We start from the raw sequence: 26,490 nt of genomic DNA on the forward strand, positions 1-26,490 counted from the left end.
TTAAAATCACAGAGGTCCACCTGCCCCTGCCTTCCAAGTGTTGGAATTAAAGGCATGTGCCACTATGCCTGTCAGGTCCAAGGAAACAGCACAGCAAAGCACAAGCTGTCCTCTAGACTTCCTGTTTCGTAACTACCTGGAGCTCTGCCCACCCCAACCCCTTACCCTAAACTTGCCCAGCTTATGGGTTTCTCCTCTCTTTACATACCTGTCACTCTGGGTGGTCACGCTCTTGGTCCTCCTCTCAATCATCTTTCCTCTCTTGCTCTCCCCCTCTCCTCTCATGGTCCTGTTCAGTCTGCTGGCCACTTTCCACCTACCACTCTCTCCCTGCTCTGGACTCTTCCAGATGCCTTTGGCTGTCCTCTCCCTCATATCCACCACACCTTGGAGCAGCTATATCCTATTTATACAATGCCTAGCTTCAATGGATTCTTCTTGAAGACTGCAGTCTCTAGAACGAGTAGACTTCCGAGGTTTTTGGGGCACATTGTGTGTACACAGGTGTCAGGTCTCAGCCAGGTGGCCACTGAGCTCCAGGGATCACCTGTCTCCATGTCCTCAGTGCTGGGATCACAAACTTAAGCCACCAACTGTTTGTTGTTTTTTAAAACATGTGCAATTGTGGGTCTGCATGCTATGATGTATGTGTGGAGGTCAGAGGATAACTTCTGGGAGCTGATTTTCCCCTTCTGCTATGTTCTGGGGAACAAACTCAGTTGTTAGGTTTGAGAGTCAGTGCCTTTACCCTTGAGACAGTCATCTTGCCAACTCATACTTGACTTTTTACATGGGTTCTGGGGATGGAAGAAATGACTTGACTTGGGTCTAGGAGCGTTTTTGATAGATTTACCTTTAATTATGTGTATATCCAGTAAGTGTTCGAGTAACTGTAGAGGCCAGAAGAGGGTGTCAGACCCCTGGAGCTGCAGTTACAGGTGGTTGTGAGCTGCCTGACGTGCATGCTGGGAAGTAACTCAGGTCCTCTGGGAGAGCGGTAATTCCTCCTAACAGCTGGACCACTTCTCTAGCTCATTTCATTCCTTTCTTTCTTTCTTTTTTTAAGATGGTCTTGTATAGCCCAGACTGGCCTGAGGGTGACTTGAACTCCTCTTGCCTCTCTCTTAAGTGCTGGGACCATAGCTTTATGCCACACTTTGCCTGGCTGTGAGGTGGTTGTTGTTTGGGCATGGAAGGGTAGCCACCCCTTTACAGTCACTCCTCAGCCTCTGGGGCACTGTCTCCAACAGCTCAGGACAGGCTGCTGACAGACTCACGTCTCCCAGGTGGGGACACCTGCCGCCACAGGGCAGCTCTTCCTTTGTGGAGCAACTACCGACACACATTAGTAAAGCATGAGGACTCAACTAGCACACCCTTCTCCAGAGACTGGCTGGTGAGGAGGACCTGGGACACTGGTCTGTTCTGAGAACCTTCAAGTTGGCGAAGGATGAGCAGAATCTACCTGAAATCCAGTTTAGGCTGGATTGCAAAGGCAGCTGTGGACAGGTGTGGGGGATGGACACACAGCTGGAATCCAAATCCTCTCAGGAAGGACAGAGGTGGCTCTGGAGTCCTCTTAGCATTGAGGTCTTGAGAGGTCTTGATAGTGACTTGAGGGAGCAGCTGCAGTGCACCTCAGTGAGGAAGGTGTGCCTGGCATGCACAATGCCTCAGTTCCACCCCAGCAAAGCACAAAAAACACAAAAAAGTGGCTGGAGAGATGGCATGGTAGGGTGCCACCTATGGTCTCAGAGACATGGGGTTGAAGCATAAGAATGCTCTAGGCTTAGTGGGAGAGATCCTGAAACCAAGCCACAAAAACAACAGTCTAAACTTGTGAGTGGTGGCTCACACCTTACTCTTGGCTGAGATTCAGGGAGGAATAACTACAAGTTCAAGGCTAGTCAGGGCTACACAGTAAAATTCTATCTGTCAAATTCAGTCAACCAAAAAAAAAAAAAAAAAAAAAAAACCCTATCAACAAAAGCTGTCTAATTTTATATGGATTTCAACTCAACAGTCAAGATTCAACTACCAAACAAAACCCACCAATCCCATGGGAAAGCAAAAAGCCTTCCCCACTCTGGGGCACAGGAGTTGACCCAGGTTTTCTTATATTGGTTTATTTATATTTCACTGTGTTGCCCTGACTGGCATGGAACTTGGAATAGTTCTCCCACCTCAGCTTCCCAAATGCTGGGATGACAGCTATGAACCACCATGTCCAATTGATCTCTTCCTTCTAAGAACTTGGGGAACAGAAGGACACCCGGGTATAGGAGCAAGCCTGTCCAGGGGCTTGTGTGCTGGAACTGCAGGGTGGAATGCCCTTCACAGAAGGTCCAAACCCCAAATGCTGTATCAAGACAGGGGACTAAGGGATAAAGCTATGGCTCAGTTGGCAGACTGCTGGTCTACAGCACCAGATAGAGCAGATGTGGGGGCAAATGCCTAACATCCCAGGACTAGGTTAGTGGAGGCAGGAGAATCAGAGTTCAGGGTCATTCATAAAGAAGAGATTCTGTCTCAAAGAAAAAAAGCTCTGAACACTGCCCCTTCTGATCAAAACTCCAAAGCCAAACTAAAAGAGCCAGGCATGGTGGAATCTGCCTTGAATCCCAGCACTTGCAAAGCTGATACAAGAGAACTGAGTTCTTCAGGCGGCCACTGCTCCACTGCACAGCCCTCAAAAACAAGCACGAACAATGAAACTAACCAACCAACCACCCGAGACCAAACACAAAGAGGGCTGTGGACCATTTTCCACTAGGCTGAGTTCAGAAAGGGGCTGCAGCCCACAGGACAGCGACTGCAGGGAGAGCTGGAGGCTGGGAAAACGCAAAGGCTTGGGAAGCGGCGGCCCTGCAGCAGCAAATACAGGCGGATCTTCTCACAGCTCCCCACCTAAAATGATCAAGTTCTTGATTAAAAGCATAGGCTGCTAAAACCAGGCAACACCATCATATTAAAAAACTTTCTCCTCACTCATGACATGCCTTCCTTCATTCGACAGTGTCACCTGTAGCTCAAGGGGTGACACCAATATCTAGGGCTACACCCCAGCCTGGTTTCCTGGGTGGCTTGTGTCCGGCTCTTGGCACTTCCTGGGACATAATAGCTGTGTGTGCTGACCCTTTTGGGCTTTTCTCTCAATCTTTAGTTACTGGACACTGTGGTGACTGCACTGGGGTCATGGAGGTTTCACTTCAGTAGAACCCTCAACATCGATCATGGAGTTTGTCATGACCCCATCCTTAGCAGTCACATGCCTGAGACATGGTCACTAAAAGCACTCTAACATCAGGACAGATGTCAAGTTGCGAGGTTCTTGTTTGAATTGCTCTATGTACAAAATGCCCTAGAAGCAAAAAAAAAAAAAAAAAAAAGCTTAAATAAATAGGCAGGACTGTGATGAAGACACTGAGGGGTCCCTGGGACCCAAAGGGCTGGAGGAAGACAGAAAGGTAGGGAGCACCTGGCCGTGGGCAGTGGCTGCCACATGGCTCAGTGAGGATGTACACCAAGGCCTTGGAGCCTTGTCCCTTCAGTCATGGATTCCAAAGCTCTGAGAAGTGGCCTTCACGGTACCTGGGTGACAGCTCCCAAGCACCACCGTCACCACCAAAGAGAAGCCCTGTATAAGCTGGCAGGAACCATTGTCTCTTGACACCACTGTGTCACCTTGGTGCAGCCCTCAAGCTAGGAGGAGGAGCGAAGCTGGTCCCGTGACTGTCCTCCATGGGAAGGCCACACAGCTGCCGGAAGGAAGCTCCTTCGTCCAGGTCCAGTGGGACTCCTGCCTAGTGCCCAGGCAGAGCCAAGAGGTGGCTCTGAATATAAGCAAGGAGCTTGCCGAGGGCATGGTGGGGACACAGGTCTCGGTTGCATCAACTGCACACGCACACCCTGTCCCAAGCTCCTCCCTGGCACTAGAGCCACCTTCCAGGAACAGTCAGGTTGAGAGGCTGACTTCCAGGTCCTCAGAAGTCCCTGAGTGCAGGGACACTGGAAGAACAGCAGGATGAGGAAAGTGAGGGCTACTGCTCTCCCCTCAGCTCGTCCTGGGCTGCTCTGTGCAGCTGTACTTAGGTAGTCGGCACCAAGGTTTGGTGGGGCGGTCTGATGATGCCCCGCACAGATTGTCATCCAATTCCTCACAGACGAGACTCAGACCCAGATCAGGTCATCAGTCCTCTCCAACAGACGCACCGAGGCCTGGTACAGGCAGGACTGGCGGTCACCCTCAGCGGCAGATGACGACTCCAGCACTACTGGGACTCAGCTCCGGACAATGGTGAAGGGCTGGTGGACACCCTGGTGGTTTTGTTCCCAGAAAGCTCCAGTGTTGGGTCCAAGTTGGGGACAAAGGCCATGGGGCCTCACAGAAGGCTGGCCAGGCTGGTGTTGGGTCCATTCTGAGCTTGGAACTGCACAGGGGGTGGGCCGTCTGTCCACTGTGGGAAGAACACACATGGGTAGGCCTGGTGACTCTTCTGAGAGGGACAACTGACACAGCCCTCCACACCCGAGGAGCCGGAGCCCCTCATCCCCGTGTCCGTCTCCCCACCCTGTATACCGTAATGAGGTTGTGCTCTGGGAGGCTGCAGGCCTCAATGTGGTCCTGCAGCAGCTGCTGTGAGAAGTTCTGGTGCATCTGCGCAGCCTCATGGGCATCCATGGCATTCCCGCATGCCTTGTTTAGATCTGAGGATGGGGCAGGTGTCATTGTCTAGTTCATTTCCTGGGTGGCCAAAACCATACCACCCAGAGCAGACAGGAATTGTCCTCAGGATCCAAACCCATCTTGAGGTCCAGGAGGATCATCCATAAAGCCCTGTAAGGAGACGCCCCAACCCCACCTGCCATAGTCCTTAAAAGTCCCTTGGAAAGCCAGGCATAGTGGCTTGGCAGACAAAGGAGTGTAAATCTCTGTGAGTTCAAGGCCAGCCTTGTCTACATAGAATTCCAGGCCAGCCAGGGCTATGCATCAAGACCCTGTCTTCAATAAACAAAAATAAAAATCCTCTGAAGATGTACCCCTGCTCATATGCTATCAGGGCCCCAAAAGTATGCCTGGTAGCCTTGTTCACTCTCACCTCTCAGGAGGGCCGAGGACCACAGTTGCACAGACATGTCTGGGATCTTGCTGGCCAGCTGCATGGCAGGCACCACCATGTTGTTACTCTCCTGCCAATCAAAAGCTAAGAATGAACTGGTGGCTTTGGAAGAGTGGTTTTGACTCCACCTGCCCATTTTATGTTCTAGTGCTGCTAGACAACTAGGAGTCCAACCTCAGAGCCCACTTAAAATGGTCCTCTGAAGTACTCTTGTCCACCTTGAAAAAAAAACAAAAAACTGAGCATCCTTGCACACTGAACTCTGCACATGAGGCAATAAGTGGGCCACAGTGGGCCTCTTGCAAGCTAGAGAAAAAGACAGCTCTGGACCCACAATAAGAAATGATTAGTAGGGCGTTGGTGGCGCACGCCTTTAATCCCAGCACTCAGGAGGCAGAGGCAGGAGGATCTCTGTGAGTTCGAGGCCAGCCTGGGCTACTACAGAGTGAGTTCCAGGACAGGCTCCAAAGCTACACAGAGAAACCCTGTCTCAAAAAACAAAACAAATAAACAAACAAACAAACAAACAAAAAAAAAACAAAAAAAAGATTGGATGGAGGTGTTCTACATCTTTAATCCCAGCAAATCCCTCCCTCGGGAGGCAAAGGCAGGTGGATCTGTGAGTTTGAGGCCAACCTGGTCTACAGAACGAGTTCCAGGACAGCCAGGGGTACACAGAGAAACCCTGTCTTCAAAGACAAAAGCAAACAAAAAGAAAAGAAAGGAACTGCGAATTCACGTAGGTGTCCCTGGGCCTCTGAGGGAAAGCAGCCTGTGCCAAATGTCTGCTTCAGGAGGAAGAAGCCACTGGACTGATGGGAAGGTCTACTCCGTTGAGCTGGCTTCTGTAGGTGGGGTCTCTGGCCCGTAACCCCTTCTACTCAGCTTCTGTGTGAACCGAGCTGCTGACCTAGAGCCCAGTGCTCTCATGAGGCCAGGGGAGTCCTGGGGAGCACGCCCCTGATGCTGACCCCACACCGAGGAACAAGAGGTTGCTCTCAAGTCCAAACTGCGCCCTGTGTACTACCCAGACTGCAGGCCTGGTTGGGGATGTCCTGTGACAGCTCCCAGCAGCAGACACCAAACCCTCAAACCAGGGGCCAGAGAGAGGGCTCAGAGGCTGAGAGCACTGGCTGCTCTTGCACCCACACGGTAGCTCACAACTGTCTGATTTCAGTACCAGGAGATCTGACCCCATCCTTCTAATCCCTGTGGGCACCACGTGCATGTGCACGCAGCACACATACACACAGGTAAAACATTCACACACATTAAATAAGTAAATCTAATTAAAATTTAAGAGCCTTAAGCCAGATTCTAGGCCTGGGTACGGCTTAGTGGGCAAACACCCTAACCAAACACCACTAGGCAGGGCTACAGTCAGACCTCCACCTCCAACAACCAAAATCAAACCGAGCAGAGGATTCTCAGACCTCGGTGGGCACTGTTCCCCTCCTCTTGGCCCGAGGAAAGGCTGAAATACGGGCTGGCTCTATAGACACCTAGGGCAGGTTTGACCTCATCTGAGCCAGCCCTCTCCTGGTCATGTGCCTGTGGCTCTTGCTTGTCTCACCCATGAGGGTCTGGCCTGGCTGACCTTTCCCTGTTGCTTCATGCCAGGCCCAGCTGTCCCTGAGTCAGCTCACACAGGCAGAGGGGTGTTTTATGGCAAGCCATGGGAGTGGCAAACACTGCCAGATAAGCAGACTTCTGGCCCACATGCTGTTCCGAGTGCTCCACCCCACACTAGAGTCCCACCACCACATGGGGTAACCACATGGTCCTGCCCAGTGCCCAGGCAGCTGCCCCACTCAGCAGGCCGCGGCACTGGAAACACCAAGGCCACTCCCTGCTCTCTACAGCCAAGCTACCCTCACTGGCTATTCACTATATTTTACCATAAAGTGAAAAAAGTTAAGTCTTGTGAGGTCCTGTGGTTGATGGTGCCACAGACATAGGCGGTTTTGACACTGTTGGTTCCATCTAAGGTCCTGGGGCAGTCAGTCCCAGGGGACTATGTACTCCAGAGGGATGGTGTGCTGAGGAGCCAACAGGAGCATGGCAGGAGGCAGCTCTGCCTCTCATGTCTGAGGCTTGTGAGCCTGACATATACACCCTGGAAGGGAACCTGCTGTCTAGGCTGCCCTAACCCCAGGCCCCCGTGTGTCCACACCCTGCATGTCAGTAGTGTGTGTTCTGCAATATGCTTTCCTGGATTCCAGGACAGGAAGTGCCGGCCTCCACAGTGGTGCACCCCAGGTCTCCATCCTGCCCGCTGGCCAGGTAGGGACTCACCCTGTGATTCCCCAGCACATAGAAGATGTGGCCCAGCAGCACGAGTGAACAGGCTGTGAGGCGGTTCAGGTCCTCTGCATTTGACATCTTTAGAGTTTCTCGTAGAAATCGCCTGCACAAGGAGACAGATGCTGACATCCTGCAGGCCTATCAGTCACACAGAAGCAGAGGTGGCCTGAGGCAGGAGAGGCCATCATACATGGTGCCCCAACCCAAACTCACTTGGCTTCATTGTAGCGGCCCTGGAAGAAGGAGAAGAGCCCCCGCACATAGAAGGCTGCCGCTCGGAGGCAGTGTGAGCTGCAGGGAAGCAGTCACAGTCAGTTATAGGAGAAAGGTTTCTCAAAGGGAGGCCTGCAGACTGTCTGAAGGATGGGGTACAAGCAGGGCTGAGTCTGTATGGCAGTCTGGGGCCCACAGGAGCACATACCACTCCATGAGCAATGGGAGCATGGGATGTCTGTGTTGGACACAGGCTACTCACCTGACTGGGAAGCTGTGGTCTGGGTTTATCCTCTCAAGCAAACTGTATAGCTGGTGGAGAAATGTCAGTCAGTGAGGACTGAGCTCCACCCAGAGGCCAGGCCCTGAACATGCTACAGGGGACAGGGCTTCCTCCACTCCAATGGAGGAATATAACAATATGCAGCATGCCTGCCCAGAATACCCTCAAGATGGGGGTGTCCATCTGAGGGAACCATGTAGGAGAGTGGGGACGTTAGGCCTTGATTTGAGGCAAGGCTGTGGCTCTGTGGCAGAATGCTTGGCAACATGCAAGAGGCCCTGGGTTGGACCCTAGCACCACAAAAATTTCGTTAAAAGGCACAATGTGGGGTCAATAAAGCTTGAGTGGCTTAGGATGGGACAGAGGCCACATGGCTTCAAGAGTGCAGCTCCAGTCCCAGTCCCGACCCCTCAAATGTGTCCTCATAGAAAGGTCTGTGGGCACCCAGGACACCCACAACCCCTGGGCAGAGATGGAGAAAGGATACCGAACATGAAGCATGTCACCTACTACCTCTTGGTGTCTATTTCCTTCCCGTATATACACACTCGCAAGGTTGGTCACAATGAAGGCCCATAGCTCCTGGTGGTTGGTGAGCTGCAATGAAGACAGAGCATTCAGTGGCCAGCCTGGCCACTGTCACACCTTGCTGGAGCTTGACTGAACCCAGAGCTCCCTTCCAACTCACCCAGCTCACTCCAGACCTAAGCACAAAGTAGAGGTTAGCTCTTTCTCCATCAGCCCTGTCAGGGGACATTCAGGACATGAACAGGGAAGCTAGCTATCCTGATCCTATCAATGACCAATTAGAGGATAACGGCAAGACGCGGTCTCAACACACAGCCCAGACTGGCCTGGAATTCTCTATCCTTCTGCTTCAGTGTCCCAAGTGCCAAGATGAGAGGCCTGCAACCACCCTGGCTTAGTTTTTCTTTGCAAGCCAAGAGATGTATACCCAAGCCTTGAAGCATGTTTAGCATGCTCTCTGCCACTGAGCCACAGAGAGTGGGACATTACAGGGTCAAGAGAAGAAGTAAACTGCTAGGTGTGGTGGTACTGGCTGGTCACCCCAGCATTTGGGAGGCTGAGGCAAGAACAGAAATTTTCTTTTTCTTTTTTTGGTTCTTCAAGACAGTTTCTCTGTGTAACAGTCTTGGTTGTCCTGGAACTCACTCTGTAAACCATGCTGGCCTCAAATTCAGAGACCCACATGTGTCTGCCTCCTGAGTGATGGGATCAAAGGTGTGTGCCACCACATCCAGCCAGGCAAGATCAGAATTTAAGGCCAGTCTGTGCAACTGAGATATCCTCTTAAAAACCATGAGCAGGGACTGCAGTTTGGCAATATAGCAATTGCCTGGCATGTGTGAAATTCTAGATTCAATCTCCAGTATGGGACAGAAGGAAGGAGGAAAGGATATGAGATTCTAGGCAGCCCAAGCCCTTTGAGCCCAGGTCCCTGCAGTGGGCATGTCCACTGAAGTACAGGGCCTGCCAGCAGGCCGGGCACACAAAACCCTGGAGTACCCTTCCCTGACCTGCACCAGCACTGGGCTGTCACCGTGGGTAACAGGAGGAGCTTAGTTTGAGGGTGAGGTCCTTGTCTGTCCTAGCTCCTCGCCCCCATGGATTCTCCAAAAGGACTCCCCTCAGCACATGACTTCAGCATTGTGCTGCTGAGCCAAAGCCATATAAAGAAATACAACACCCAATAAGAATATGAGGTTTCTGGCATTGAAGAAGGGCCTTGGCATTACAGCTGGAAGGCCCGAGGCCCAGGGAGACAAACAAGGGTACAGCCAGAGGAGTTGACTCTTCACACAGCACCCAAAGACATGTAGACCACCAAGGAAAGGAACCCCCATCCTACAGTCAGAGATGCCCCAGCACCTTGCTCATAGAACAGAATCCTGCTCACCAAAATGTCTACTGGGGGCTCCCTGAGGAATAGATCAGTAGCCTCCCTTTCCTGCAAGGACACTGAGGCCAGGGTAGGGACAGCTTTCCTTGGTCCTGGGTCAGGTGGGCAGAGCTGGGAGGTGAGCTGGCCCAAGAGGCATCTGGGCCACTCTGGGAGAAATGGACCAGTTTCTCAGGGACCAGCAGGAACCTATAGGAGGTCAGCAACCTAAGGGTGAAGCCCCCTCTCTGAGGTAAAACCTGTCCTCTGTCTCTGAGCACCTACCAAAGGACTTAGGTAGGATAAGGGCACGTCCCAGTCACTGGTCATCTACACAATGTGACTCTACACAACCTCAGAACTCTTCATGACTCCAGGAGTACCACAAGCTGACACAGACAGAGAGTGTCCTGGCACTTACCAGGTGTCAAAGTAGCCACCTAGTGTCCCTATGTCCCCGATACATATGTCCTTCCCTTAAATCTGCCAAGGGTGTTCAGGAACCCTCCACCCCAGTCAGCTCCCACCTAAACAAGAACTGTGTCGCTGTCATGGTCAGTGACAGCTGACTGCAGAGGACATGGGCTGAAAGTCTACTGTTCTAGCAGCAGACCCGAACTGGTCCATCCTCACTAGGGGGTACCCAACTTGACAAACTGCCACTCAGAGAGCCAGCCTTACCCGCAGGGCTGTGGTGAATTGGGCTTCAGCATTGTCCATGCAGTTCACGGAAACACAGTACAGGCCCTGCAAGGACAGGGATAGATGTAGGGCAGCTGACACAGTGGCCCTAGGCAAGCATGATGTGTACCTGGGCCTCTGGAATGAGCTTCACACTATTGTAAAGGGCACCCTCCCCCTGACAGAACAGAGCTCACTAGAACATGTGGATACTAACTGGGTAGTGTCACAGGGTTATTTACTGGGACTTCCAGATTCTTTCAGGGTAGATCATGTTCTTTGTAAGGTATGTTCTAGGTTCGGGACTCTGGCAAGAGTGGGACCCAGCACCCAGGACACACTTACCAGCAGTGTGTGCAACTGGGCAGCATGGTTGGAGAAGAGCCTAGGGGACTGTTGGCATAGCTGGCAGACCTGGGAGATCTGAGGAGAGAAAGGAAATCACTGCCTGCTCTGGTCCCCAGGAGTGGAGTACAGCCTCAAGGCTGGAAGACATGCTTGCCAAACGAGGGCCCAAGTCCTGGAAGGAGGAGCTGCACAGGGAGGAGGGTGACCCTGATCTCCTTCCTCCTTGCCCATGCTGACCACTGGCCCAACTTCTCTCAATGTTCTCAGATCTCAGAAAGGTGGGCATTTTGGTGACACGGATCCCAGTTACATCATAATGTTCCCCGAGCATTAGTTTGAAGAAAAAAAGACTTTACATTATGTTCTACAGCTCACCATGCTAGAGCAGTGACAGTGAGGTCGCTACACCCTCCCCTCTTGACACCCGTGCCCCCACCCAGGCCGGCTCCCACCTCTGCTCTGTGCTTGTACCTCCTGTAGTGCAGTGGCCTTGTGGCCTGTGACGAGCCGGCACATGATGATATGCTCCAGGAGGATCACTTGGAAGGATGACAGGATGGGGCTGCAGTCCAGCACTGGGGACAGGAGGCAGGGGTGAGCATGCAGGCATGGTCCCCGAGGGCCCTTCCCACACCATCCCCGCCACGTCTTCCCATCTAGATGAGGACAAAGCTCAAACCACGGCCACTGCAGGTGCACCAAGCTGAGAAACCCCCACGGGTGGTGCTCAGGGACAGCAGGGGCTCAGCGAGCACAGGTCCTGGCCTGGATACCGAGCACCAAACCACAGGACCCTGGGCTGAGCACCGTGCCACACACAGGCAAGCTCTACAGAAGCTGGCACAACTGCCACCCTGCTAAGAGTTCAAGAGCCTGCTGAGTGGGCTCTCTAAGATGTCTTCAACTGTGCATGCCTGGGCCAGTATCCAAGCTATGGGGACCCCAGGCAGCTCCTGGCAGCCCTGCACAGCTCTCCTTGGAAGGAAGAAAAGGGGCTTAGTTCTTGCCCAATGCAGCTTCAGGGTAAAAAGCAGCAGGTTCCACAGGCTCTGGTGTTCCCATCTTATCTCTCCCTTCAGTAGTGCTGAGGAGGGCACAGGGCCAATGTGATTTAGAGCAATACTAAGGTCACATGCATCCTGGGATGCATAAAATCAAGTGTGTGCACAGAACCCATAGACTCTGGAGGATTCAGAGCAGGCAGGCGAGGGCTACTGTGGCCTCCCAGGGCGTGGACATGTCCTAATGTCAAGGACAATTTGGAGCTGCTGGGATTGCTTGGTATCCCCACCCAGGTGGCACTCACTCTTGAGCTTTTCCAACTGCATGAGTGCCTTGTCTGTGTACTTCTGTGCCTTCTCCAGGTAACCAGCCTGCATTGAATGCATCACTGTGACCTGCAAGGAGAGCGGGCGGTGGTCACAGGGCCCTCTCCCAGCCCAGGTGGCCCAGGGTGATGGGACTCACCAGGTAGACGAGCACACACATGTGCTCCTTGGGCAACCAGTGGAAGAGGTCAGCAGGGTTGCTGGGCAGGATCTCATCGTCGTGTAGCGTGGAGATGGTCTGGATGCACTGCTGCAGCTGCTTCAGGCATGGCTTGACACTCTTCACCTGCAGCATGTTTGCCTCAGCACCATACCCCAGGAGATCTAGCACTCTTGCCCAGCTCCTGCATGGGACCTCCCTGTCCTGTTGCAGGAGCCCACATCCCCAGGTCCAGGCTAGCTCTTTGGCAGGGAGCAGAGACCCTGGCTGAGTTAACTCTCAGCAGTCAGGAACAACCCATATCTGCCATGTTTTCCATGCTGCATGAGGAGCTGGGCCCAACAGGAACCTTACTAACAATAGGCTCACTAAGCACTTCCTGGTCCCTACAACACTGGCCCAGTACTGCACAGTGGCATGCAGCCAGTGGGCCCATAGGAACAGGCAAGGGCCAGGGCAGGCAAGGTGGCTCCCATTCATCACAGCTGAGGCCATCACACAAACACAGGTACCAGGGCTTCCATGCAACCATGCAGCCACACCAAGGTCCCCATTGACCCTCACAAAGCTGCATGAACTGAGGAAGGGGAGCCTGCTGCATGATTCCCTTGGAGACCCCAACCATGTGTGCACTCAATGGGTGTGGGGCCACTAGAATAAAGCCTGTCCCCTGAGCACACTCTACCCTTGGGGTCATATCATAAAGTGTGGCAGAACTGCACCTGTGCCAGAGCAGGACACCTGAATCTATGTTAGTGCATTCACAAACATACAACAATGAGACCATATCATGAGCAACCCCTCCCCTGCCGGAAAGACCACATACCTGCCCAGCATCTAGGTAGTGGGTCACCTGCAGCACCAGGAAGAAGACACGCAACGACTCCTTCTGGATGGGGTTGCCTTGCCAGTTCTCCACAATTTGCCCGCACAGTGTGAGGAGTGGGTGTACCTCTTGCAGTTTGCGTTCCATCAGCAGCAACTGGAAGGGATGGTAAGGTGGGCATCACTGTCACCAGTCCAACAGCTGAGGACAGCCCCCCAGAAGGCAAAGCTGGGTGCAATGATGTCAGGAATGGCAATGCTTGCCTTTAATCCCAGCACTCAGGAGACAGAGGCAGGCAGATCTCTGAGTTTGAGGCCAGCCTGGTCTACATAGAGAGTTCCAGAATAGCCAGGGCTACACAGAGAAACCCTGTCTCAAATAAACAAAGCTGGATACAACAAAGAAACTGTACAGGTAGCTCCACAGCAGGCTTCCTCAATACCACACCTACCACCTGTGACCTCAGGGCCCGGAATGAAGCCTGCCAGAGCAGAACCCTTGCTCTTGAGAACACACTGTGGAGTGAAGCCCCTGCAGGTGTCTTCATGCCCGCAATACAGCTGCACCCGTCCAGCCTTAACTTACCATCCCTTTGCTGAGCAGGAATAGTGCCCTGGAAAAGAGACAAGACATCAGGTTTAAAAGATACCAGGAACCCTGGGGATCAATAAGGCTGCCCCTCAGGGAGGTGAGCTTAATAACAGAACTTTTTAGAGTGCTGCATTTTGTCCTCATTTATATTTATGGGGTTTTTTTTTGCGGGGGGAGGGGAGTCAGGAAGCTGGTTCTCATGTAACCCAGGTTGGCCTCAAACTTACTATGCAGCTGACGATGACCATGAACATCTTTTTCAGGGGGGTTGGCATGCTGGGAATTGAACTTAAGGTCTTACACTCCTCCACTGCACTATATTCCCAGCTTAACTTTGAACTTAAAAAAAATACACATTAACTAGGCATGGTAGAGCACACCTTTGATCCCAACACTCAAGAGGCAGAGACAGGTGGATCTCTGTGAGTTCAAGGCCATACTGGTCTACATATGGAATTCTAAGACAGCCAGAGATACAAAACAGAAACCTTGTCTCAAAAAAAAAGAAAAAGAAAAATTATATATATATATATGTCTGTGTGTGTGCCTACATGCACAAGCGCACCACATGTATCCAGGTGTCACCCAGGGAGGCCATAAGGGCGTGTAGGAATCACACTTGGCTGTCGAGGGGGCACCTGTGGCTGGACAAACCCTACCAGTGCTTTCCATTTCAAGAAATTTGGAAGCTGTGTGTGGAAATGCAAACCTGTCATCCCAGGAGGAGGCTGAGGCAGGAGGATTAAGGTAAGTAGCTGGGGGCCATCCTGGGCTACAATCGTGACAGCTTGTCTCAAAAATACCAGATAGAGGGGCTGGAGAGATGGCTTAGAGGTTAAGAGCACTGGCTGCTCTTTCAGAGTTCAATTCCCAGCAACCACATTTCACAACCATCTATAATGAGATCCAGTGCCCTCTTCCCGGCAGAACACCATATACATTAACAAATAAATAAACATTGAAAAAAAAAATACCAGATAGAGAAACTGCCAGTACCAGCTCTACCAATGAGACACTGCCCCTGCCTTCCCAGCCAGCCATTCATGTCTCATCTATTGATGGGCCACTTCCTAGGATTGACTGCATGGCTCACTACACCAGAGGCCACTTCCACACAGTAAGATGCCATGTTTAGGGTCAGTAGCAGGACAACCAAACTCTTTTCAAGTTAGAGAGCAGGAGAAAAAGGATGGGCGGAGCCTACCGTGTATATTCAGATCCCACCACTCGGGCATACTCAGCCCCCACGCCCAGGAGGTCACAGGCTGATACCAGGTCCTTTTCCAGTGTGTGCAGTTGCTGAAGAGGGGAAAAAGCAATGACCATGGCTGCCAACGCCTCCTCCATCAACAGTCACTGCAGTGTTGGTTTGGAGCTCAAGCACCAAGACAGCCATCAGCACAGATTGCTGGGGTACACAGCTGGGCATACTCGCCCCATGCTGTCATTTCCGCTTACTGGTGCACAAAATCGGCAGTCTGGGTTCTCGGGCAGACCCAGTGGATACCAGGTGAGTTACTAAGAAGGGCTGCCTCGGGAGCAGGGAATAAGGATGCTTCAAGCCAGAAGCCTGAACAACTGAAAGAGAGACCAAATCTGGCTGAGCCCTGGAAGGGCACATGCAGATCCTTGGTATAGAGCTCAGCTCCCTTGCACAGTGTCACTTCCTCAGCTGCTGGCAACAGCACATGGGAGGCTACAAGGAGATAATGTGAGCATGGGAGCCTAAGGGGACCTCTTGGGGAAAGGTTGTGAAGTCCAGTATCTTTGGCTATGTGGGTGATAGGGCTGTATCACAGGAAGACAGGGGACATATCAGATGGCTAGGTCAAGGGCAGGCAACACCAGCAAGGGGTCATCCAGGTGCCCTTGAGAAAGAGGTGCAGACAGGATGCAGGAAAGAGGATGTGACAGCGGAACAACCTAGGGCAGCCAGGAGGCTCCCAAGGGGAGTCTGTGTGACTGGTACTTGAGTTCATGCCCCAAGGACTCGCTTGCTCCTGTACTCACGGCGAGCTGGAAGAGCAGGCGGCAGTGCCAGTATGGCGTCTGCTGTGAGATCTGGATGGCTTTCCGCAGCAGTGGCTTTGCTGCATCCACAGAGTTCTGAAAGGAAACCGTTTCAAGTTCAAGGAGGAGGACGAGCTGGCAATAGAGCTGGACCCTGATGCAGCAGCTGCCACCTCATGGGGAGATGGGAATGCTAGTGCAGTGCACTTGCCACTTGGGGAGTCTGCACGGATCCTGAAATCACTTCTCGATAGGTGTGGTGGCTCACACTGTCTTATCAATGCTTAGGAGTCTGAAGCAGGACTGCCTGTGAGTTCAAGGCCTGCCTAAGCTACAGGGTGACACTCTTTCACAAAAATAAATAAATAAATAAATAAATAAATAAATAAATAAATAAATAAATAAATAAATAAATTTAGAATATAAATGCATGGTGGTTCATACATTTAATCTCAGCATTAAGGAGATAGATCTCTAAGAGTTTGAGGTCAGCCTGGTCTACATAGTGAGTTCTAGGACATCTAGAGCTATGTATCGAGATCCTGTCTCAAAAAAACAAAACAAGGAAAAAATTAAAAAAGCAAAACAAAAAGTTTAGAATATAAAATATAATAAGTTTCTTATTCAGACAGGAATGGTAGGCAATGTCACCTGGGATCTCAGTATTGAGGAAGCTAAGGCAGGAGGTATGGATTTGAAGCCAGTCCAGGTTACACAGCAAATTCTAGGCCAGCTAGGTATAGGTACATAGTGAGACTATGTCTCAAAAAACAACTTTAAAAGTTATACACACACACACATTTATATTTGGTGTTGGGTCTGGTGGTTCACGCCTTTAATCCCAGCACTTGGCAAGCAGAGGCAGGTGGATCTCTACGCCAGCCAAGGCTATAAACTAGAACAGTCTCAAAACGACACCCACCCCCAAAAAAACTTCAACCCCAAAGCGCGCGCGCGCGCACACACACACACAGACACACACACACACACACAGACACACACACACACACACACACACACACACACAGACACACACACACAGACACACACACACACACACGCAGACACACACACACAGACACACACACACAGACAGACACACACACACACGCACACACACAGACACACACACGCACACACACACGCACACGCACACAGACACACACACGCACAGACACACACACACACGCACGCACACACACAGACACACACACACACGCACAGACACAGACACACACACAGACACACACACACAGACACACGCACGCACACACACACGCACGCACACACGCACGCACACGCACACACTCTGAGGGAGGTAGGAGAGATGGCTGGCTCTGTGGTGAAGAGCACTGGCTGCTCTTGCAGAGGGCCTGGTTCAGTTCCCAGCACCACATGGCAGCTCACAACCTTCTGTCGCTCCAGTTCCACAGGATCTCATGTCCACTTCTAAACTCTGAACAACTGGCAAGGATGTGGTACACTTACATACACAAAACACTTATACCCATAAAATAAAAATAAATAAAACAAAATCTAAAAGATGGAGGTGCCGTTCAGTGCTAGAAGGTGTCTACTTAACAGGCATAAGGCCATGGCGCCCCCAGGACGACAAAAAAGACACAAGGAAAAGTTACCCCCTAAAGAAGACTGGACAATGGTGCCGAGTCACTTCTACTACAGTAGGCAGTGCACACTGGGAGGGGAGGGACAGGACAGAGCTCAGTGGCAGGATCTGTCTAGCTCAGACGAGGCACCAGCTTGTCTCTAGCCCTGAATTAATCAACACAGGAATGAGAGTGTGAACCATGCACAGGCTCTGTATACAGGCTGCAGCACTCCACAGAAGGGCTCTGAGCCCCTCCTGGAACTGGTGTTTTCAACCATCATGGGGTGAGTCCCCAGGGTCTCCGGGGGTTGAACATATGTGAACTTCTATCCAACTGGGAAGCATAATCTCCCGCTAGGCCCAGGAGACAGGGAGAGACTCTGCTTTCAGAACCAGTAACATGTTCTCACCTCTTGACAATATAGCTCTGACAACAGGCTTGCGGCCTCAAACTTAACATCTTCGAACTGTGGGATCTGGAGAAGTCCAGTTAAGGAAGTACAATGCAAAGATATCTGTTTGTTTTGTTTTTGTTTTTGGAGACAGGGTTTCTCTATGTAGACCACGCTGGCCTTGAACTCACAGAGATCCCCCTGCCTCAGCCTCCACAGTGCACCACTACTGCCTAGTGCAAAGACATCTCTTTAAAAAGGACCACAGCTCCAAGTGAGTCCCCCTCCCCCTCTGCGCTGCAGGGCAAGAGGACACCTTGGAGCAGGATGAGGACCTTGCTGCCCAGAGTGGTGGCTGGCTTCCAGGGCAGCTAGGGCACATGATATGCCAGGGAAGGGGGGCTTTTCATTCAAGCAGGACATTTCCTCAAGAGCACAGTACAGGGCCTTGGAGTATGGCTCAGTGGCAGAACACTTGCTTAGCATGCCCCAGGCTCTGGGTTCCATCCCTAGCACGGGCACCCACCATCACACACATACACACAAGAAAAGGATACTTGCTGTGATATCAACCACTGAAAGAGAAAGAAAAAGGATTAATTAATTCTGAGGCAAATGTTTGGTGCCTGGTTATTCGGTTTATGCTGAGGCTGGCACAGCGTGCCCATCACCAAGAGCACTGTGGGGAAGGGGGTTGTGTGCTTGCTTTCCCTGCAATCTGGTCGTGGGAATGGAAGCTGCAGGGCACTTGACAGCCGCCTAACAAAGGGGACTTCTCCTTCTAACATCAGCTAGTGCTCCCACAGAGCACAGGGAGGGAACCCCGGTGAACTTGGCCATATTCCACGACTTAGCAGGGCTGATGATAGTCTGGCAGAAAGCTTGGACATTCAGCAAAGCTTTGCCTGAGGAGTGAGTTACACTTGACAAGTCCCTCCTGAGGAAGTAGCATATCAAAGAGGCTTGAAGAAGGCAGAGCTAGCCTCAGAAGGGACGTGCCAGTATGGACAGCAGCTGGCCAACCTGAGGATGTGTACTGAAACATCTTCAAATCAAAACAAAACAACAACAACAACAACAACAAACCCAGAGAAATGGCTCAGCAGTTAACAAGTGTTGACTGTTCTTGCAGAGGACTCATGCTTGGTTCCCAGAACCCATCATACTGGGCAGCTCACAACCATCCATAACTCCAGCTTCTCAACATCTTTAGTCTCCACAGGCACCTACATTCAGGTGTACACACAAACAGAAGAAGACATATAAAAATAACTAGCTAGGCATGGTCCTTTAATCCCAGCACTGGAGAGACAGAGGCAGGTGAAACTTTATGAGTTTGAGGCTAGACTGGTCTACACAGCTATCCAAAGCTAAACAGTGAGATCCTTTCTCCAAATAAATAAGTAAATAAATAAAAGTATTCCGAGGGTCAGCTTTGACTTGGGGAACCACTATGTCTCAAGCTACATGTTCCAACAGGTTCCTAGCTAGTGTGTAATGCAGTGTACGGTCATTTGGATCTTCAGGGACTTCCTAAGAACACACCTAACACTGACCTGCCAACCTAGGGTCCAACAAACAGTTACCTAAGAATTAACATTTGAGAGGAGCCCAAAAGGTGTGGACAGGTGGACTGGGCCCTTTGTCCACTCCACTGTGTCCAAAGGTCACACAAGATGGGGCATCTACTTGGTGCTGGGCTTTGAAGGCTAGAGTAGGATGTGAGCGTAGGGCTCTGTAGAAAAGGGGAAGCAGGATGCTCCAGACACAGAAGAGCTGGTAAGAAAGGAACCAAGCCCTGGACTAGCTGGGGCTACAAGGCTTAGCTGGCTGGGAGTCCACCCCTGGGTGTGGAGCCTGACCCTGTGGGGAAGAATCAAAGGACCTGCCCAGATTTTTTTAAACATCTCATTTGTTTATATGATTTACTTATATGTATGCACACACACACACACACACACACACACACACACACACACACACACTCAATAGGCCATGGTGTGACTGTGGAAGTCAGAGGGCAGCCTGTGGGAGTCAGGTCTTTCCATCATGCTCTGTCCTTCTCTCCCTTATTCCCTTGAGACTGGAGGTAGGCTAGCAGCCAGCAAGCCCCAGTGCTCTTCTTGTTCCTGCTCCTCAGCAGCCACAGCACTGGGGTTCCCGGTGGGGTTATGTGCACATGCCAGATCTTTCACATGGAGACTGAGATCTGCATTCAAGTCCTCATTCTTCAACAGCAACAATTTTTACCCAGTGAGTATTTGCCCAGCCTCATGTTTTTTGGCTTTTGAGGCAAGGTTATACTGGCCTTGAATAGCTTTTTTTTTTCTGCCTCAGCCTCCAAAGTGCAGGGATTATAGGGATGAGTCTGCACACCCACTTACAGGCTTCTCATTCATAGAAAATGAAGTAACTGAAAAAAAAAAAATCAGGTTTTCTAATCCACCAACCCGAGTAGAGATAACCACAGACTGCCACAGTCACGACTGCAAACAGGGGGCTTCCCTAATGCCTGAGTGTGGGTATAAGGCACTCAGGAGAGGGGTGGGCAAGACGGCTCAGTGGGTCAAGGTGCCTGCCACCAAGCCTGACCACCTAAGAGAGCAGACTTCCACAAGCTATCCTCTGACCTGCACACATGCTCTGTGTACACACATGCACACACTACACAAGGTGAAAAGGGAGGTCAGGAGGTCTTTATCACATTGGTCTGCTGAGGATCCAATGAGACAGAGCTTAACACAGGGATGGCACATGAACATAAAAACAGAACAGTATTTTGAAGACAGGATGAAGTGGAAGAGGCAAGCAGGGGTGAGTCAGAATAAAAGGTGATGCTGACTTTAGTTCCTAAAGTCAGAGATGATGGAGAGAGTGAGAGAGAGGAGAGTGAGAGACAGAGAGAGCAGAAAGGAAAACAGGAAAAAGCACATGGAGCTGCTGCTCTGCACGGTGGCCGAAGCCTGGGCATGGGTTTCTAGTCCAGGCCTATGGAATGTAGTAGGACATGGTCAAAATCCAGGAGAGAAAGAGTTGCTCCATCTGAGCCTCAGGCATCCAGAGAAAGGGAAGAAACTTCCAGGTCGCCCAGAGAATAACAGTGTCTGACCAGTGGAGCTGGAGCTGCTTTCCAGGTCAGATGAGCAAAGCCATCATCCCAGAGCAGCCAGGGCAGGTGTGGCACACACCTGCAGCCCATTATGGAGGCCTGGGACGGCCACTCCAGCCTAGGAGGCCAAGCCCATCTAGCAAAGCAACCCAGAGGCAGCAAGCCGTCAGCATGGTGTCCTCAGCCAGGCCATAGAATGACTGCAGATGCGGAAAATAATGATTCCTTTCTTCTTCGTGGCTTTCAAACTGGGAGCATCTAAGAATGACAATTCACACTTGCAGGTCCAGAGACAAAAGGGATTATGGGATCAAAAGAACAAAGTTTGGGGCTGGCAGAGTGAGGAGTAGATAACATATGGTAGGATGCATGCTCAAGCATGCAGTAAGAGCCTAGGTTCAATCCCCAGCACCACAAATTAAAGAAGGTTGGGAGATGCTCAGTCAGCAAGTACTCTCTGAGTCCCGACACCCAGTACCCACATAAACAAGGTGCTACGATGCATGCCTATAATTCCAGCTCTGGGAAGCAGAGGCAGGAGGGCATCTGGGCTTGCTGACCAGCCAGTTTACTCAATTGATGATCTCCAGGTTCAGTTTCCATTCCTGTCTCAAAACTTGAGAAAACAACTGATGCTACCCACAGTCTATCAGTCCCACGGAGATGGGCAGACCACTGAAATGAGCCTGTCTGCTTGAAGGATGGGTGTGAAAATGAAGCAGAAGCCACATTTTGGCTTTGAAGACAGACCAAATTCACACAGGAATAGCAGGATCTGTGTGACATAATGCAGCCTCACATTGCCTGCAGCAGCGGCTTTCAGGCTCTCCAGCAAGAAAAGCAAATTCTGTGAAGAGGAGAGCTCACACCATTGTTGCTTGCTGGAGCATTTCAGAGCAGGGAGAATTCCCACATGTCCACACCCCACAAAGATTCTAAAGAGGATGGCTTTACACACCTATTCTCTCTCTCTCTCTTACACATGCACACTGAGGAAGGGAAGAAGGAAGAGAGGGAGGGAGGAAGGGACAGATGGAGGGGTGAAATTTCTAGCCTTCTCTTATTTACAGGATTTCCCAAGACCCCAAATGCTGCTAGGAAGCTAGGATAAGAACACTCCCAGGGCTGGAGAGATGGCACAGCAGTTAAAAACATTGGCTGCCCTTCCAGAGGACCCTGGATTCAATTCCCAGGAAGCACATGGCAGCTCACAACTGTCTGTAACTCCAGTTCCAGGGGATCTGACATCCTCACACAGACATACATGCAGGCAAAACACCAATCCACATAAAACAAAATTAAAAGAGCAACATCCCCATCCCAGCTTTCCCACATACCTGATCAAATGATGGCAAAACATTATGGGCTCATGGTCTCGTTCTCAAAATACCTTATTGCTCTGAACTTACCCTATATGTGGTAAGAGTTGCTATTCTATATACTATGTTGACAAGGTGACTGAACGACACAGGCACTGTGACTAGACATCAGACACCTATTTAAGAGCTGTTAAATGCAGCACTGCATACTGTACTTGACACCTGAGATATCTGCTAATGGGGATTCACAATAAGAGGGTGGTATCATCTACAGCATGGGCATGCTGTGGATATGCTGACAAAGACCAGCAAGGGAAGGAAGGAACAGAATGCACAATTTCAAACCTAAGAACCAGCCAGGTGTGGTGCCACATACCTCTCACCCCAGCACTTTCTAAAAGAACTCAATTACACTTTTAGTTTTTTATAGAAAAGGGCGGGTTGGAGAGATGACTCAGAGGTTAAGAGCACTGGCTGCTCTTCCAGAGCTCCTGAGTTTTCAATTCCCAGCAACCACATGGTGGCTCACAACCATCTGTAGTGGGATCTAATGTCCTCTTCTGACATAAGGTCATACATGCAGATAGAGCACTCATATATACATAAAATAAATAAATAACTCTTTAAGAAAAGTCTTATTAGGGCTGGAGAGATGGCTCAGTGGTTAAGAGTACCGACTGCTCTTCCAGAGGTCCTGAGTTCAATTCCCAGCAACCACATGGTGGCTCACTACCATCTGTAATGAGATCTGGCGCCCTCTTCTGTACACATAATAAATAAATAAATCTTAAAAATAAATAAATAAATAAATAAAGGGGGAGATTTAAAAAAAAAGTCTTATTAAAAAACAAATAAAGGAAGAAAGAAAAGGGCATCTTGTCCTGTGGCTCAGGCTAGCTTGGAATTCCTGGGCTGGCTGAAACCCGTTTCAGGGCTCTGAGACTACACGTCTGTGTGTGATTCATGCTATGATTCTTTACTGAGTGGGTCCAAGAGAGGAAAGTTCATGGCTGTGCTTTGGGGAAGGGCAGTAAGAATAAATTAAGGAGTCAGTGATACAGCATGGCAGCAGAGAGTGGCTTATGTACAGCGTCCGAGGGTCACTCCAAGGACAAAAAAAGGGGGGGCTATACATGCCACTTTAAATGAAACTCCTCAGATTTTGAATGGAGGAGCAGCTGAGATTAACAAGGTTTTCCAAGTATTGAGCTGGGGTGACCTGTGAAGGGCAACATGTAGTTCTGTGGGAGACCTCACAGGAGTCAGGTTTCTGTTCCATCAAGGAAAAGCACTTCACAAGGGTAAGGGTTTCAGTTACTGGTCTCCAAGCCAAGGGCTAAGGGAGAGCAACTGCAGCACACGGCTGAGTGGGTGAAATACGAGGACACACCGACACCCAAGGAAACAAGAGTGAGAGAGGTGGTGGGATTAGCTGCCCTGAGTAAGAAAGAAAAGAGTTTCCAGCAGTAAAAACAACGACAGCATGGAACTTGCAGGCAAATGGATGGAACTAGAAAATGCCATCCCGAGTGCGGTAACCCAGACCCAGAAGGACAAACATGGTATGTACTCACTCACAAGTGGATACTACATGTAAAGAAAAGAACAATCAGATTGCAACTCACAGAACCAGGGAGACTACCTAACAGGGGGACCCGAGGATGACTGTGGCTTATAATAAGTTTTGGATTTACTCAATCACTGGGCAAGCCTCAGTGAAACATTTCACTATTAGAATAAGAATTTGTACTGTATCAAGCTGATAATAGACAAAACACAAACATACATACATATATACACACAGAAAGAAAAAAGGAAGGAAGGAAGGAAGGAAGGAAGGAAGGAAGGAAGGAAGGAAGGAAGAAAGAAAGAAAGAAAGAAAGAAAGAAAGAAAGAAAGAAAGAAAGAAAGAAAGAAAGTTAGTTAGTTTCAGAAGCAGGCAGGCCCTGGCAGCCTCCAGCCTGCGCCTACACTGAAGCCTGGCACTTGGCAGGGTCACCTCACTCCCTACTGCCCTGGCCTCTCCAATCCACTGCTGGCCACGGCACTCCTTGTTATTGACCTGAAGCCGAGTGGGTTCACTAGCTCACACCATTCAAATGTCACTCATCCAAATAACAGACTCTCTCATCCCCACTGTCCCAATTAGCCCGACATCAACTCTATGCCTTCCTGTGGTCCAGTGTCCACAACTCTTATACAACAGCTTTACTGACTGCTAGTCTAACTAAAAAAAAGCTTCCATGGGTAGGGATTGTTCCAGTCAGCTAATACCCAGAGTCCAAAACAGGCTTGACATTCAGTGGGAGGGGAATTCATCTCCTTGATGAAGGAAAGAAAAAGCAAAACAACAACAACAAAACCCAACTTTACTAACACAATAATGATATCTTGTTCTAGTCCCGGAACTGATGATCACTAAACTGAGGGGACTAGAGAGATGGCTCAGCAGTTAAGAGCACATACTGCTCTGCACAGGACCCAAGTTCTGTTCCCAGCACCTCCATAGGGCAGCTCACATATGATTCTGACTCTAACTCTAGCTCCCGGGGACTCAAGGCCTCTGACCTCAATGGGCACAACATTTATGTGCATATACCCACACACATAACTGAAAATAATTAACTCTTTATAAAATCCACAAAGTTGAGCCCAGCTTTCGTTTTTTAATTGCTGTTTTCATCACCATCATTGGTTCTTTTTGAGCAGGGTCTTCTATGTAGTCCCAGATGTTCTGCAGTACTCACAGAGATTCGGCCCATCTCCTGAGTGTTGGGATTAGAGGCATCTACCACCACACCCAACTCTTCATTTTATTTTTAAAATTAATTATTATTTGTGTGTGTGTATATGATGTATATGAGTGCAGGCACATGTTGAGGTCAGAAGACAACATTTGGGAATCAGTTCTCACCTTTGACTGGGTTCTAAAGATTGAACTCAGGTTATCATACCTTTGTCCACCGAGTCATCTAGCCAGACCTAACTTTCTTTCTTTGAGACATTTTTGCTATGTAGCCCAGGCTAGTCTTGTGTTTATTATCTTCTTTCCTCTGATGTGATGAGTGCTCACATCACAGACATCCCAAAAGTAAGACTTTTGCCCAAAAAACCAAAACCAAAACCTCACAGGGTGATCTTTGTTAATCACGTCACCTGGCTAAGCCTGAGTGGTCTCACTCTGGAAATAAGGAAGCTGGTGGTCGGTGAGGATCAGAAGTGCTAACTCTGCACAGCCTGGAACAAGGATTTCATCCCTCCTGAAGTTTTCTTAGACAGACCACGGGTCAGTGCATTTAAACCTCTGAGACGACTCAAGGAGCTCCTCCAGTCAGAACAGACAGGTAATCGGCAAAAAGGAGGTGGAGGTGTGGAAGGGACAGCGTTTGGATGAGAAGAGACAAGTCTGCACTCAGAGTTACGGAGGGGAGGAACGACAGCTACTTCTTTAGAGTCTGTGAGTGGGGATTCCTTCAAAGACGGGCCAGTACGCGGTGGGCGAAGGCGGCACCGACCTCCAGACCCCCGTGGAGCAACTGACCCTGGGACCACAGACCACCCATGTTCACCCAGGCTCTGCGTCTCACCTTCCCCATAACCTCAGCACAAAGGACAGAGACCCGAGGCGCAGACCCCGAGTGTCCGACCGCCAGGTCCAGGGCCGACCGCTCCCCGATTTCCCGAGACCTCACTTGCACGTCTCTGGGTGTCCGGCTCTCGCCCTGCTCCTCTGCAGGCTGACGCTCGGGGCCGCGGCCCTCCAACCGTGCGGTCCCCGAGGCGGGTCTGCTGTGGCTAAGGGACAGCTCTGCCAGCTCCCGGACGGGAGGGCGTGGCAGGGCCGTGTCTGTCACCACAGGTGAGGGCGAGGCCCTCGGGAGCCCCCAACGCGATGGCGGCGGGGAGGGTCGCGCCCCAGCACCCCGTGGCCCGGCCGCCCGCCCGCCCGGCCGCTCACCGCTTTCTCCAAATGGCTGCGCGCCTGCTCGCTGTTCTTGGTGTGGTGGTAAAGCACCGAGCCGAGCTGCAGGTGCGTACGGGCCTCGATTCGCTGAGGCGGCTTGAAGGGAAACACGGCCTGCAGGCAGTGGACGCACAGGCGGATCTTGGGCGGACTGGACGTGCGGAAGTGCTCGGCGAAGCCCAGGAGAGCCAGATACCACGACTCCGCCGCCTCGGCCTGCGCCGCCTGCGCCGCGGCCGCCTGCGCCGCCGCCGCTGCCTGCGCCGCCGCCGCCGCCTGTGCCGCCATCTTGGCCCGCACAACAACAAGCCGCCTCCACAGAGAGGCGGAAGC

General features: G+C 50.9%; 1 protein-coding gene across 3 annotated transcripts; it reads right to left on the reverse strand.

Moving 5' to 3' along the window:
• Window positions 1-835: 835 nt before the first annotated feature.
• Mau2 (MAU2 sister chromatid cohesion factor) lies at window positions 836-26,461 on the reverse strand. 3 transcript variants are annotated; one of them, XM_006995478.4, is made up of 19 exons: window positions 26,152-26,460; window positions 18,323-18,340; window positions 17,784-17,849; window positions 15,765-15,860; window positions 14,959-15,053; window positions 13,749-13,776; window positions 13,164-13,319; window positions 12,317-12,463; window positions 12,156-12,246; window positions 11,321-11,424; window positions 10,847-10,924; window positions 10,502-10,567; window positions 8,431-8,517; window positions 7,900-7,949; window positions 7,638-7,715; window positions 7,416-7,527; window positions 5,100-5,190; window positions 4,580-4,707; window positions 836-4,457 (listed from the first exon to the last, which is right to left on the reverse strand). In XM_006995478.4, the coding sequence occupies exons 1-19, from the start codon at window positions 26,443-26,445 to the stop codon at window positions 4,383-4,385; spliced, it is 1,860 nt and encodes a 619-aa protein (XP_006995540.1). In that variant the 5' UTR covers window positions 26,446-26,460; the 3' UTR covers window positions 836-4,382. The 3 variants fall into 3 exon arrangements, with proteins under 3 accessions (XP_006995540.1, XP_006995541.1, XP_076409160.1); XM_006995479.4 differs by having other exon boundaries at window positions 2,111-4,457; window positions 8,434-8,517; window positions 26,152-26,461; XM_076553045.1 differs by lacking the exons at window positions 13,749-13,776; window positions 14,959-15,053; window positions 15,765-15,860; ... (1 more) ...; window positions 18,323-18,340; window positions 26,152-26,460 and adding an exon at window positions 13,427-13,566 and having other exon boundaries at window positions 2,992-4,457.
• Between the last annotated feature and the right edge of the window lie 29 nt (window positions 26,462-26,490).

This window comes from Peromyscus maniculatus, chromosome 17, assembly GCF_049852395.1.
Source record: "Peromyscus maniculatus bairdii isolate BWxNUB_F1_BW_parent chromosome 17, HU_Pman_BW_mat_3.1, whole genome shotgun sequence".
NCBI classification, from domain to species: Eukaryota; Metazoa; Chordata; class Mammalia; order Rodentia; family Cricetidae; genus Peromyscus; species Peromyscus maniculatus.